Source organism: Vulpes lagopus, chromosome 7, assembly GCF_018345385.1.
Source record: "Vulpes lagopus strain Blue_001 chromosome 7, ASM1834538v1, whole genome shotgun sequence".
NCBI classification, from domain to species: domain Eukaryota; kingdom Metazoa; phylum Chordata; class Mammalia; order Carnivora; family Canidae; genus Vulpes; species Vulpes lagopus.
Window position 1 is genome coordinate 113,652,673 of NC_054830.1, and position 14,857 is coordinate 113,667,529.

The 14,857-nt window shown below is 35.3% G+C and overlaps 1 protein-coding gene across 1 annotated transcript in view; it reads right to left on the reverse strand.

Moving 5' to 3' along the window:
* Positions 1-248: 248 nt before the first annotated feature.
* Positions 249-14,857, reverse strand: part of CHSY3 (chondroitin sulfate synthase 3) — a 266,058-nt gene continuing 251,449 nt past the window's right edge. The window contains exon 3 of the mRNA XM_041764534.1: positions 249-2,637. Within this exon, the coding sequence (XP_041620468.1) occupies positions 1,075-2,637 (1,563 nt within the window). The 3' untranslated portion in view covers positions 249-1,074. The remainder of the gene's footprint in view (positions 2,638-14,857) is intronic.

Sequence of the window (14,857 nt, forward strand, 5' to 3'; positions counted from 1 at the left end):
AAAGCTGAAGAGACTGAGGAGGAATGTTTCTCCTGGAATGTAAAGTTTTGACTAAAGAAACTACTCGTTTTCATCAGTTGTGACAGCCAGGATTTAAATCATAATAATACAAACAGTATGCCCATAATCCCTTATGGACTCTTTCAAGTCTGTGGAGCAAGCACATTTTGATGAGTATGACTGCCAAGAAATACATCGGGTATGATTGAAAGGAAACAACACAACCTCTTGAGGGTTTTTGAAAAAGATTACTGTTATACCTGTGTTTTATTATAAATCACCAGGTTCTGTCATATTTTCTCTTCTTGCCAGCAAATGAAGGACATTGTTTCATAAAGCTTCTAAAATGTACATGAATATTAATTAAATCATATTTCCTTGAGAAAATAAAGTTCGTTCGCATTTATAGCAGACAGTTGTGAGGAGTACATAATTGTCAGAAGACCAGGGTAGCCAGTACCGGTTGCCTGTGGAACAGAACTCCTCAATTTTTAAAACTTTTTTTTAAAAAATAAACATACAATCATAAGTGTTCATTTACGTTAAAAATTCTAAAGATGAAGAAAATTATTGTCTATATATTTAAGTCCTTGTATAAATTACAAAACTCAAGTTTATGTTACAGAGTCCCTTCCCCATAGGAAGCATAAAGCACTTTTGTGGTACCTTTCACCAGTAAATATTTGCATCACATTGAATTTAACAAACAAAATAAAAGTCGATATTGCATCTTTAAGCCCCAAGAGAACATTCTTCTAAGCTGTCTCTTATGATGAATGAGCTTCAAAAGTCATTTGATTGCCATGATTTAACTCAATCTCAAACAAAGATAGATAAAAGTATACATAATTGACTTCAGTAGAAATCTGAAATATCAGTGAACTGCAGACTCTTCTTGCTTGAGGTCAACACTCTTTGGAAGACAACCAAGAGTAGTTTAAGACCAGGATAACAAAATAAAATTATAACAATAATAATTATAATAATAAAAATAACAATAATAAAATAAAAATAACAACAACCAACAATGAGGTAAACTCCCCTTTAAAAAGGCAATATGTGTTGCCTGGACTGTCAGGAGAGAGTTCGATTATACCTGACACCCAAATGTTTTTCCAACCAGAGTTCAGCCAGTTGCATGGTTGAGGCAAAAGTACTTGCCTTGGATCCTAAGCACATTTTATACTGCTTAGGATCCAAGTTAGGGTCACAATGAACTGGGTGGAAAATATGCACCACTCCCACTTCTTGGCTTCTGAAAGGCCTTAAGCCAGATAGAATGACTTTATTATAGAGATCTACATCTTCCAGTCCCCAGCCTTGTATTGAGGTATCAAATCCACCTGCCCCCAGAAGATCACTTTTATAAATACAGGTAATTCCATATCCATAGTCTCTCCAAAATCCTGTCTTCTTTGAGAAGACAAAGTCATCATCAGTGGGAGGATTTCCCCCATTGGTTACCTTTGGGTCATACTGGCTAAAGATGATGGGATAGTACACCTGTTGTCCCTGAATAGTATTGTCTCTACATCGTTGGAGAAAGTCTCCTCTGAAGATCAAGTCAACATCACAAAATAGCAGCAAAGTATCATTGTCAAACTGGGAAGAAGCCATTTCAAGACCAAGACCTCTGGAAAACTCTCCCTTCATGGGGATCAAGGTCATTTCTGCATTAGGGTACCTGTTTTGATATTCTTTGATCAGCTCAATATGCTTGTTGGAATCTTGGCCAGAATCCCTACTGAAAAGGGTGATGACCAGCTTTACGTTCTGCTTTGGAATAAGACAAGTTTTTTCAAAGTTGTCCATGAATCTCAAGAAAATGTCGTACCTTCCAACAAGAGGAACAAGAATGTGTATCTTCTTTTCATGGTGCCCTTCCATTTCTTTGGCACCCTGAAAAGAAGACAGTATCTTTAAGGAATTAGATATAAAGGAGAATGACTGAGTGTCACTGTTAATACTCTCCACAAGACTGTTGACATCTAGCTCTTCAGTTTCTCTGAAGAAAGGCTTGCTGAACAACTGCTGAAGATAGGCATGACGTCTCACTGGCACGGTTAGTTTCCTCCCCTTGTGTCTTTTATATAAGAGGAGTAAATCCAAAATGTACTCCACTCCATGCATGGGATCAACCCTGCGGTAGCCATACTGAATTTCCTTGAAGTCAATGAGCCGTCCTCTACTTTTGGCATTTTCATTGATCATCTCCATCACCTGTAGGACAGTGTCATCCAGTGCTGTTCTGAGGATGCTGTTGATGTTCTGCCGAGGAGGCTGGTTCTCAGATGCTGAGTAAAGGAGTTTTCCCATTAGGAACTCCCATTCTATCACTTCATCTCTATCCCGAGGCTGGAAGTGGTTGAAAGAAGGCATCACTCCCAGCTGCTGGTCCTCTTTGCTCACTTCACTATTACTAAGCTTACTCATCAAAGCACTCTCCCGGTGGAGCTGGATAGTGCGGTAGCGAAGTTCAGAAATTTTGCGGCTGAGCATGTAATTATGAAGCCTGTATTGGTAGGCTGGCCGTTTGTTAGGGTGGAGTGTTATGGCTGCATGGATTTTGCTATTGTGAAGGTCTTGGATGTAACCCTTCCGATTGTGTTCATAATTTTCATGGAACAGTTGCTGCATCTGAAAAGTAAGAGAAATCAAGATATTAGAATAAATTTAAAAAGAAATAAAGCAATAAATGAAAGCATTTAAATGAAAATATTTAATAGAAATTCATTATATGATATTTCCTAACAAAAATGACTTGTAAAATTGGCATTTAAAATAAATGAAAATAGTCTTAAAATGTTAAATTCATATGCTTAAACACTGCAAACCAACCTCCTGTAATACACAAATACTTCACAGTAACCTCCAGCATATATTTTGAAGAATCTTTATCCCTCTATTCCTTTTGAAATCAACCCAAAATATAAAAAAATAAGAATTGAATATACTCCAAATCCCATAAGGGATCATTGCAAGGGAGAGGCAGGGTGGATAGAGCATGGGTTTCCCAAAATAGAGGCTTTACTCTGCTGTATAGCTTGGAATGACAGACCCAGTGAAGACGTAAGTTTTATTGAGCATTCTGATATGCAATCTTTACAGATTAAGTACGTGTTAAGGTAAGGTAGAACAGAAATTATATTGATCAACACTACTTATCTAAAGGATCATGTCTGAAATTAGACATGCTTGACATCCTTATGAGCCAGAAACTTTCTCTACTAGTCTAGACCAAGTTCATTATCTCAGGTAGAAACAGAATGAGGAAAAATGGAGAGTTATGAGATCACACTTCAAAGAAAAGGCCAGCTGACTCTTCCTTCACTGTCTGTCAATAAAGAAACCTCCATCACATCCATTCAAGAGACATGCCAATGGAGATGGAAAAGGAGGAGGAGGAAGAAGTGAAGGAGAACTACCAGCAGCACAGCAGCAACATGAGATATCTGTAAGAATATCAATGAATCAGGAAGAAAAGAGTATTACAAATTTAAGAACACATATCCAAAGCAAGTAAAAGTTATAGACAAGTCAAACAAATTAAAAGAAAATACAGTATGCATAAAATAAAAGAAATAAAACATGGGCTTAAAGAAGATAAATAAAATGAAAGACAGTCACATTACAAGAACCAAGAGAAAGACTTGTGGGAAACATAGGAGGAAGAGACTTGAGAAAATTTAGTGAAATAATGGAAACATAAAAGAGAGGTTAAAAGTTTGGAGATATAGGGATGCCTGGGTGGTTCAGTCAGTTAAGCATCTGAGTCTTGATTTTGGCTCAGGTCATGATCTCAGGGTAGTGGGATCGACCCTCATATTGGCCTCTACACTCAACGAAGTGTGCTTGAGATTCTCTCTCTACCTCTCCTTTTCCCTCCCCTTGCTCATGCATGCTTTCTCTCTCTCTAAAATAAGTAAATAAATCTTAAAAAAAAAAAAGTTTGGAGATACAAATCGTTGTGTGTATATATATATACATACACATATATCACTATATATATTTATATGCATTCAAAAGCTTGAATATATATGCAATACACATGGACATATATTAAAGATTACATATGTAAAATATATCTGAGGGACATATTTTTCTTATAGTAAAGGCAGATATATATCTGTGTGCAATGAGGCCAAGAGAAAAAAGAACAAAATAAATAAACAAAACCTACTTCGGCTATAAGCAGGAAAAGAATGAAAGTTGTCACAAAATTTTCCACAACAACACCCATGCTGAAAAGCAGCAGACTACAGCCTAGGAACACCCAAGGAAGTAAATTAATGACTATTTTCTATTCAATCAAGCTAGAGCTCCAGTTTATCCCAATCAAGTTAGAGCTCAAGTTTTATTATAAAAATGACTAGCTTCTAATATGTAAGATTTTTTTAAAAAGATTTTTAAAAGTTTATTTATTCATGAGAGAGAGAGAAAGAGAGAGAGAAAGAGAGAGAGAGAGGCAGAGACACAGGCAGAGAGAGCCCAATGATTCTGGATCCTGGGACCAAACCCTGAGCCAAAGGCAGGCGCTCAACCTGGGCATCCCTAACATATAAGAATTTATGGACGAACAGTGGTGATAGATTCTCTGACACTCCCCACTTTGAGCGATGGGATCTATGCCCCTTTCTCTTGAGTCTGCATGATTCTGTCACTACTTGAGCTAAGATACCACACTAGATATGACAATGTGCCAGCTTCTAGATTGGCAGCTTTCCCTTCTCGTCTTTTGGGATTCCCACTGTTCAGAAGTCAGCTGAGAAGTAACAATTCTGAGTTAGTTTCCTTACTTTGGGCCAGGATCTTGAGTAAAATGTGGTATAGCACAACCCTGTTCCAATCCCAGACACAGAGAGGAAGTTGCAATATCTCTCTTTAAGGCACAAAGTAAGCTCATTTTGATTTCTAATTTGTTAAGAGCTTTTATCATGAACGACACTTCAAGTTGATCAAAGGTTTTTTTCTGCATCCATTGAGAAGATTATGTGATGTCTTTTTTTTTTTCCTGTTACAGTGAATTACTAATTGAATTTCCAACACTAAATAACCATTGTATTCCCTGACTAAACCCATCATGATCCTGATAGTTAATCCTCTTTATATATGGCTGGATTATATTTGCAAATGTTTGCTTAAAATATACTGTGAAGCAGTATATTTAATATAAAAAAAGACATACCACAGGTGCCTGGGTGGCTTAGTCAGTTAAGCATCTGCCTTTGCTCAGGTCATTTTCCCAGGGTTCTGGGATCGAACCCCAAATTGGGCTCCTTGCTCAGCAGGGAGATTGCTTCTCCGTTTTCTTTCTTTTTTTTTTTTTTAATAATTTTTTTAAATATTTTTTTTAATTTTTTAAATTTATTTATGATAGTCACAGAGAGAGAGAGAGAGAGGCAGAGACATAGGCAGAGGGAGAAGCAGGCTCCATGCACCGGAAGCCTGACATGGGATTCGATCCTGGGTCTCCAGGATCACGCCCTGGGCCAAAGGCAGGCGCCAAACCGCTGCGCCACCCAGGGATCCCTGCTTCTCCGTTTTCTTCCTCTTCCTTCCCCCTGCTCATGCTCTCTCTCATAACTAACTAACTAACTAACTAACTAACTAACTAAATAAATAAATAAATAAATAAAAAATTTTAAAAGATACATCATGATTTAAAAACTTTAGAAATTTAGATAGTATGATACTGGTACCAGGTTAAACAAATAGAACAAAGGACCAAAATAATCCATAAATAAACCTACACATTACTTACAACATCACTTGATTTATGACAAATAAGATACTGGAGAGTAGAGAAAGGGTGGGTCTTTTCCATCAGCAATGCAAGGTCAGTTGGATATTCATGCAGAAAAAAGTAAAAACTGGCCCCGTACCTCCCCTTGCCTGCAAAAACAATCCAACCCAGATGGACTGTTGATATAAATATAAAAAGTAAAAAAATAAAATAAATTTCTAAAAGTTAACATAAGAAAATACCTGCATGACTTTTGGTTAGCTATAGAATTCTTAAATATGACATAAAAACGGACTGATAAATTGGACCACATTAAAATTAATAACTTTTCATCAAAATCATCATTAAGAGATTATAAAAGGTAAACTATAGAGTGGGAGAAGATATCTTTAACAGAGTTTACCAAAAAGGTCTAAAACCTAGAATATGCAATGAACCTGCACATATTAGTGAGGAAGAAGGACAAACCCAGCTGAAAATGGGGGGGGGGCAGGCCTGAATGAGCACTTCACAAATGAGAATATGCAAATGCCCAATAAACATACAAGAACATTCTGTAGGTCATTCATCATCAGGGTAATGCAATTTAAAGTCATAATGTGGTAACATTACTGATCTGTAAGAATTCTAAAACTACATGGATAGATGTAGATGTATAATACTGTGCCAGGATATCCAACACTCATACATGGGTGATGAGAATATAACTTGGTTCAACCACTATGGAAAATTTATCAACTAAAATGACCATATACATTCCCATAGTGAATATTTCTACACTTAGATATATACCCAATATAAATATATCCATACATACACCTAAAAATATATATGTATATGAATTTTCATAGCAGAATCATTCAAAAAACACCCAACTGAAAACAACCCAAATGTGTATCAAGAGTAGCATAAATAAATGTGTATTCACATAATGGTAAATAATACATGAGTTAAAATAACTGAAATAGTACAATGTGGACAAATCTCACCATGAAACAATCTGTATAAAAAGAAGACATTTTGTTTGATTCTGTTTACATGGAATTCAGAAACAGGTAAAGCTAACTTATGCTATTAGCTTTTAGAATAGTAATAAAAATTCAAGAAAGGGGGCAGCCCCAGTGGCCCAGCAGTTTAGTGCCGCCTTCAGCCCGGGGTGTGATCCTGGAGACTCAGGATCGAGTCCCACATCAGGCTCCCTGCATGAAGCCTGCTTCTCCCTCTGCCTGTGTCTCTGCCTCTCTCTCTCTCTCTCTCTCTCTCTCTCTCTGTCTGTCACGAATAAATAAATAAAATCTTAAAAAAAAATTCAAGAAAGGGGGTGGGGAGCTCTGAAGTGCTGTCAATATTCTATTTGTTGATGTAGGTCATGGTGCCAGGTAGGTATTCGATTTGTGAACATTCCCTGAAATGTTACTTAAGATATGTTTGTCTGTTATACTCCAATTAACAGGAGATTTTATTTTGAAACTATTATAAACATACATGGAGAATTAGGGAGGTTTTCCTGATATGTATGTATATAAATATGTGCGGATACGTGGGTGGAGGGGTGGGACGAGGGGGAGAAGAGAGAGACATAGAGGAAGGGAGATAAATCACATAAGTTTTCCTAAAGAAGGTCACTCTAATGGAATAAGACCAATACTATAGCAGATTCTTTATCTCTGGTATTTCAACTGAGATACTCACATTTTCAAATCACTATCAGAAGAATATAACAATAGATATTTAGAGAAGGATTTTGGACTTGATTCAAGACACAATAGTTCAACTGCATCCAATTTTTTTTTCAAAATACATACTAATTTTTATTTTAACATCTGTTCGATGATAAATGAAATTTAATCCATAATTTGCAGTGGTATTTTTTTACCTGAAATTGCTTTCAATATTTTACTTTATATAATTTTCCAGATTTTTATTTCTTTGCATGCAAGAAGTTAAAAAATATATTTCTGATCACATATGAACTACTAATTATACTATCTGTGAAAGGTATTGGCTATATGAAACTATTCTTTCTTTAGGCATACTTTACAGTACTAAGAAAAAAGGACGATACTAAATTAAACAGGAAACAATGCTCAGATAAAACTGTAAAGTTGACTTATTTTGCTCTTTTAGTGCTATTAAAGTGATTAATACTGTACAATTTGATAACTTTAATATTACAAATAGATAAAGATAGTGATGGGGCAATCTTTGAAAATAGTGTATTCATACACAACCCAGGAGGTTCACTAATGAAAATGTCTTGCATTTATATCACGTTCTCCATGGAAAAGCATAGAACATATCCAATTTTTCTATTTTTAAATGTAGGGAGGTCTAAGGATACAGCATAAATGTAAGAATGCTTAAGAGCTTGGCTATGGAGTAAGCCTGATCTGGGTTTGAGTACTGGTCCCACAATTTCTAAGCCATTTCTTGGCTAATCTGTCTAAATCTCTGCCTCCTTATCTATAAAAGGGAAAATGCCAACCAACACAATGTATATTAAAATGTTGCTCCAAGGGACACCTGGGTGGCTCAGTGGTTGAGTGCCTGCCTTTGGCTCAGGTCGTGATCCCAGGGTCCTGGGATTGAGTCCCGCTTTGGGCACCTTGTAGGGAGCCTGCTTCTCCCTCTGCCTATGTCTCTGCCTCTCTCTCTTTCTGTCTCTCATGAATAAATAAATCTTTTTTAAAAAATGTTGCTCCATAAAATATATATTTATATATATTATATTTATATATATATATATATAATGCTCAGTAAATGATAGCTGTGCATAAGTAACAGTTCAAGGATTTGCCAATCTCCTCCTGAGGCTGTTCTTTTTCACTAGGAGTTTTCCAAGGAGAGTGGCACCCTTTCCTTGGCCTGCTTCATCTTTGATCATCTCTAGAAATGCTTGGAAACAGTTATAATTTGGCTACATGCACTCAATGTATCAAACATGCCATTAAAGCATCTTTTTTAAAAAAAATTATTCAGAAGAAAGAGAGAGAGAGAGGCAGAAACACAGGCAGAGGGAGAAGCAGGCTCCCTCCGGGAAGCTTGATGTAGGACTCAATCCTAGATCCCTAGGATCAGGACGTGAGCCAAAGGAAGACGCTCAACCACTAAGCCACCCAGGTGCCCCTTAAGGCATATTCTAACAAGAAAGCTCAACATTTTACTTTAAGAAAGATAAATTAATTGTGGAAATTTCAGGAAACTGGGATTCATGAGGGTTAAGTGATTTAACAAGGGTCAAGTGAGATATAAGAGATCACAAGTACAACTGGAATAAGTAGCCAGTTTTTGTTACTTATCACATTAAATTTTGAATGAGGCAAAATTGTCTTAAGAAACAGTGTAAAATTTACTTTTAAGATTATATTAGTTTGTTTGAATAACTCAGAACCTCTAATATAGGTGGACTTCTTCTTTATAGAACTTTCTATTGATTTCATGCTACTTCCAGAGAATTACACTGGGAGGGAAAAATCATTTCACACCAACAAAATCACATCAGCAATTAACATCAGTGTGTCCCGAAAAACTCCAGTACTTCAACTATTTCCAACCCATTTGGGTGAGACTTCCATTTTAGAAATTAAATCTTCAAAGAAACAGTAAGGAGTTGACTGCAAACAGGCACAAAATAGCTTTTGGGGCAATGCAAAGCTCTGAAAACTAGATCTGTTAATTGTACAACTGTATAAATTTACTAAATACCACCAAATACCACTAAAATGTACATTTACGGGGGAGACTTCTGTAGAATGTAAATTATACCTCCATAAGACTATTTTTAAAAGACACAGCAAATGCTAAAAATAATATACAGCAAACTCCATCTTTTAAAATGAAAAGACAGGAATAATACATACATACATAGTCATCAAAATATGCATATGTTTTCCGAAAGCTGATGAGGTTGAGCAGGGTAATCTGGAAACAAGTGAGGACAGAAGGCCAAACAGAGCAATGTCAGGGCAAAGGACCCAAAGGACAGAAAACCACAGAAATAACCAGGAATAATACACAGTCTGATAATGTAGGATGTAAAATGTATTCTGTGCAGACAACTATGGGTGCAAGAGCTGAGATCTGGGAGGGCCAAATAATGGCTCGATTGGTAAAGCATCTGCCTTGGGCTCAGGTCATGATCTCCAGGTCCTAGGACTGAGCCCCACATCTGGCTCCCTGATCAGTGGGGAGTTTACCCCTCCCCCTGCTCCTGTGCTCTCTCTCTTTCTCCTTCTCAAATAAGTAAAATCTTTACAGAAAAAAAAAATAATAAAGGAAATTAGCAAGCCTAAAACCGTAACAAACCTCTCTGCCAAAATAAATCTATGGTGAAGGGCTTGTCCAGGGAAGAGTAATTTTTCCAGAGATAAGTATGTTTTCTAAGAAAAGGAACACAGTACAGATTAACACAAAGTTTCTATAAAAAAAAAAAAAGGCCACATGAAAAGCTAGCCTCTGCCCTCCCCCTTCGACCCCACCAAAAAACAGAAGCCATGGAACTGAGGGCAACATTTAAGGAAGTGTTTTAAAAGTATAAGCACTTTCTTCTATCTTTGAAAATAACAAAGTAGAAATAAAATATCTCAGAGATGTGATGGAGAAATGAAATGTCAGTTCACAGAGCTAAGAAATAAAGAATAACAAACTATCACAGACATGAAAACAAAATCAGAAGGAAAGGAAAAGAAGAGACATCATGAAAAGCTCAGTAAGGGATGGAAAAGATGGAAAGTAGGAAAACTTAGGGTCACCTGTTTGGTTGAGTCAGGGGAATATGCAACTCTTGATCTCAGGGTTTTCAGTTCGAACGCCATGTTAGGTGAGGAGATTACTTAAAAAAAATAAAATCTCAAAAAAAAAAAGAAAGTAGGAAAGTTTAAAAAAATAGAACAGAGGGGTGCCTGGGTATTTAGTTAAGTGGCCAACTCCATATTTCAGCTCAGGTCATGATCTCAGGGTCCTGGGACCAAATGCCATGTGGGGCTTTGCGTTCAGTGGGGAGTCTGCTTGAGATTCTTTCTCCATCTTCCTTTGCCCCTCTCCAGCTCACACTCTCTTTCTCTCAAATAAATAAATGATTTTTAAAAACATGGGATAGAAATAGTTACAAAGGATTAGAGAAATTACTTAGAAGAGTAATTGGTATATAGTAACTGCTATTAATAAGAGATAATAAGTATTATTACTGTATTTTTTGTTTTTACTATCATTAGTGTAGATGAATAAGTGAGCAATTGAGAATGACCATAAGTTTTCCTTTAAAAATAATTCAAATATGCTCAGTGTAGCCATAATTTGACCTCAGATTATCATCTAAGAACTAAATGGCTGAATTGTCTTTATGGAGTCTCTGTTGAAATGAAGGAGAAATTAGAGTCCATGGCATTATTAGACATCTGTTCGTGAACATCTTTCACGTTCTCTATTAAGAAAATAGGTACATTAATTTTTTTCTCTGTTGAGAAAATTTCCTTACTTTATTTGTGCAAAGAAGCTATTTTAATTTAGTGTATTTTCTTTTTTCTCCTTATGCCACTTCATTTATTGTTAAGAGAAAGGATGTTCTAACTTAGAAAATTCTCTTTGAATCTCTTCCTATAAATGAGATTAAGAAGAATTTGTAGAAAAAAGACACTCCTGTTCCATGAAGTACAGACTTTGCAAAATAGAATAATTTATGAAAGCAAAAAAGAAATAATAAATCATTAAAGTGGTGTAAAATATAATGGCAAACGTATACCTAAGAAAATTTGTAAATATTTTCTATGATTTAAACAATACTACATAACTAAATGGGGACTTATTACCTTTAAAGCAAATGCCTAATGATCTTTCTTTTTATTCTATAAAACCAGTAAATATGAAGGTATAGGCAAAACAGTGAATTTTCAAATTAACACTATTATTTTCCCTCAATTATTATCTTCAAATATTAAGGGAAAATAATAAATAAATAAAGTTCTTAAAGTATTTTCCACTTCTCTAGTGATAATACCATAATGAAAACTGTACCTGGAGTGCCTACCTGGCTCGGTTGGTAGAGCAGGTGACTCTTGTCTCAGGATTGTGAGTTTGAGCCCCCTAATGAGTTACTTAAAACAAAATCTTACATGCTTACTTAAAAATAAAATCTTAAAAAATATTGTACCTAATTCTAAATATTAAAGAGAAGAAATAAGTTTGGGGAAAATATTCATATATCATTCTATAAGCATAGAGTGAATGACAAAAATGTAAAGGATACAGCTTGAGTATGTTGTTGAATGCAAAGATCTAGTTTACGTATGATAAGATATGCTCTTCCTTATATCATCTATATATGTCTGTCACATTAAGTTAGGAGCATAAAATAATATTCTTAATACTACTAAGATTAATGAAAACAGTAGTACTTTGGAAGTAGCTACATCTAATCCACAAACTAAAAATTCAGTGTCCAACATTGATAAAATTGCATGAAACCAAATACACATGTGTGTACCTACCCACACATACCCACACACAAAAATAAATTCAAGGAAAACTGGGGTAATCTGAATTGATCAGTAGAATACATAAAAGTCAATATCCTGGTTGTGATGTTTTAACTACACTTTTGCAAGATTTTGCCACTGGGGAAAACTCGTTATGGGATACATGGAATTTCTTTGTAATATATATATATATATGAATTTTTACAGAAGTACACAAGTCAATAACTGTGTACTTCTGTACACAGTATTTATCTCAAAATAAAGGATTTAATTAAAATCGCATGCAGGGGTGCCTGGGTGGTACAGTTGGTTGAATGTTAGACTCTTGGTTTGAGCTCTGATCTTGGGGTTGTGGGATAGAGCTTCTAGAGAGGCTCTGAGGTTATCACAGAATCTACTGTTGAGACTCTCTTTGCCCCTCCTCCGCTAAAATAAATAAATTAATCTTTTAAAAAAATGACATGCAAAAAATTTTAAATATTTTATTTCTTTGTTTTCTTAAGAAATCACCCCAAGTGACACTAAAAGCAGCAAGGATGTTTAAAGGATGCAGATGTGATGTTGTCTTTTTTTCTTGGTAAGCCCAATGTTCTAAATGAACTTGAATTTAAAAGATGTTAACTGAGCAGTGCATTTTCCAGCTATCGTCAGTCTCATAGACTTTCTTTATGTTTATTTCATGAATTTCAGTTGCTTGAGGGTATGTGTTCTTGGATAGCCTTTTAAAGTAAATTAAAAAACCTTAAGATGTCTTTTCCTTTTGAAATCAATCCTGTCACATGTTACAACATATATGAACCTTGAGGACATCATACTAAGTGAAATAAGCTAGTCACAAAGACAAATTATGTATGAGTCCACTTACATGAAGTACCTAAAGTCACTATTGAATGGTATACTTAAACATGATCAAACCGGTAAAAAAAAATTTTTGCTTTTCCTTTTATTTCACATGATCCTCACCTTTCCTAAACAGGAATACAAGTCACAGTGTGGCCAATTAATATACTTTGTTATAAATGGTTTATTCCAGATTTGCTTCATTCATGGGCAGGATCTCTCTTGATAGCAAAAATGATTCCCTTTGGCCATTGGTACACATTTTGCACAATTATAATTCTACAGAAAGAAAAGCAGAACTTGACACCCACACAAGGGCAGATAAGTGATATAAGAAACAACAATGCTGTTGATAACAATGAACACAGCACTGAGCAGTAATGAAGGCCAGATCTCGCAGATTTTCCAGTTTCCAAGGGACAGTAGGTCCTCTTCTGTTTCAGGTAGTTTAGTTGTGTAGCTTAACTGGCAACCTAAAGAATCCTGCCATAAATAATCTGATACATTTTCATTTCAGCTCTTACTAATGCTTTGTATGGTTTGCCTCTGTTTAATTAGCTAGTTGAATCTTGATTGAAATCCCATGGGCAGTCTGTGTCATTAAAACTGGTAATTCTCTTCCTGTTACATTTCATTTTGTTAGCTATTTTAGTTTAAAAAAAAAACAACACAAAAAAACCCGTCAGACAACACAGAAAATAGCTTCTAGATACTAACTTTTATATGTGGTGAAGTTTTCTCAGCAGTATATATTCTCTACAGTTTAAAAATACTTCAGACAACACAGAAAATTACCATGGGATATAGATACCGCAGCAGGGAAATTCTGAACACATGCTTTCCAAGGCAAATATCAAAGAGATTTAAAATCAGAAAGAAATCACTAAGGTAATGAGACATCAGTTTATAATGGTATCATGGCAGGTAATCACTTCTTAGTTTATTATTTTTTTAAATTTTTATTCATTTTTTCTTAAGTAAATGCCATGCAGAACATGGGGCTTGAATTCATGACCTCAAGATCAAGAGTCGCTTGCTCTACCAACTGAGCCGGCCAAGTGCGCCAACTACTTGTTTGTTTAAATAATCCAAATATCAAAATTACTCTGTTATAAATAAAATAATACCACCATCAAAAACACAAAACTAAACTAATGATAACTGAACTTGACTGCTCATTTATTTGCCTGATTTAGCCTGATGCATCCACGATTAGTCAGGGACCATATGTAGTTAAGATAATAGTGGAAATGTTGAAACTTAAACAATTCACTTCCCCTGTAGATATTTTAAAAGTTTTGGTAAACTGTCAAGTAAATGTTTTGTATTCATGCTTTCCTAAACCTTTATCCTACTCACAGTTTGTTAAAGACAAGAGGAAAAGAGGAATTTCATCAAGGGATTTTTGAGGTTGCCACTCTGCAAACATGCACACACATTCATTCATGTTAACTACTCCTTTCACTGGTGATTTAATTGTCACATCATAACTAATAACAGACATTAAGAAGGAGGGAGGTTATCACTTCTGAATTAGTCTTTGAAGACCTTTGTACAAGAATATGTAAGGAAAGTATTTGCCATACAATTTTGAAAGACATCAATACAATCAATGAATGTGTTGCAACCACTGGAGGAAATATATTGACTTCATCATGACATTGATAATGCATAAAGTTATACCTCACTTTCCAAATAAGAAAAGAGGGAAAGATCTATTTTTTAATTCATGGGTTTTATTCCAGCTATGAAAGCTTTCAAACTCCAAGAAGAGTCCTACTTAACTAAAGGTGCTAAAGTT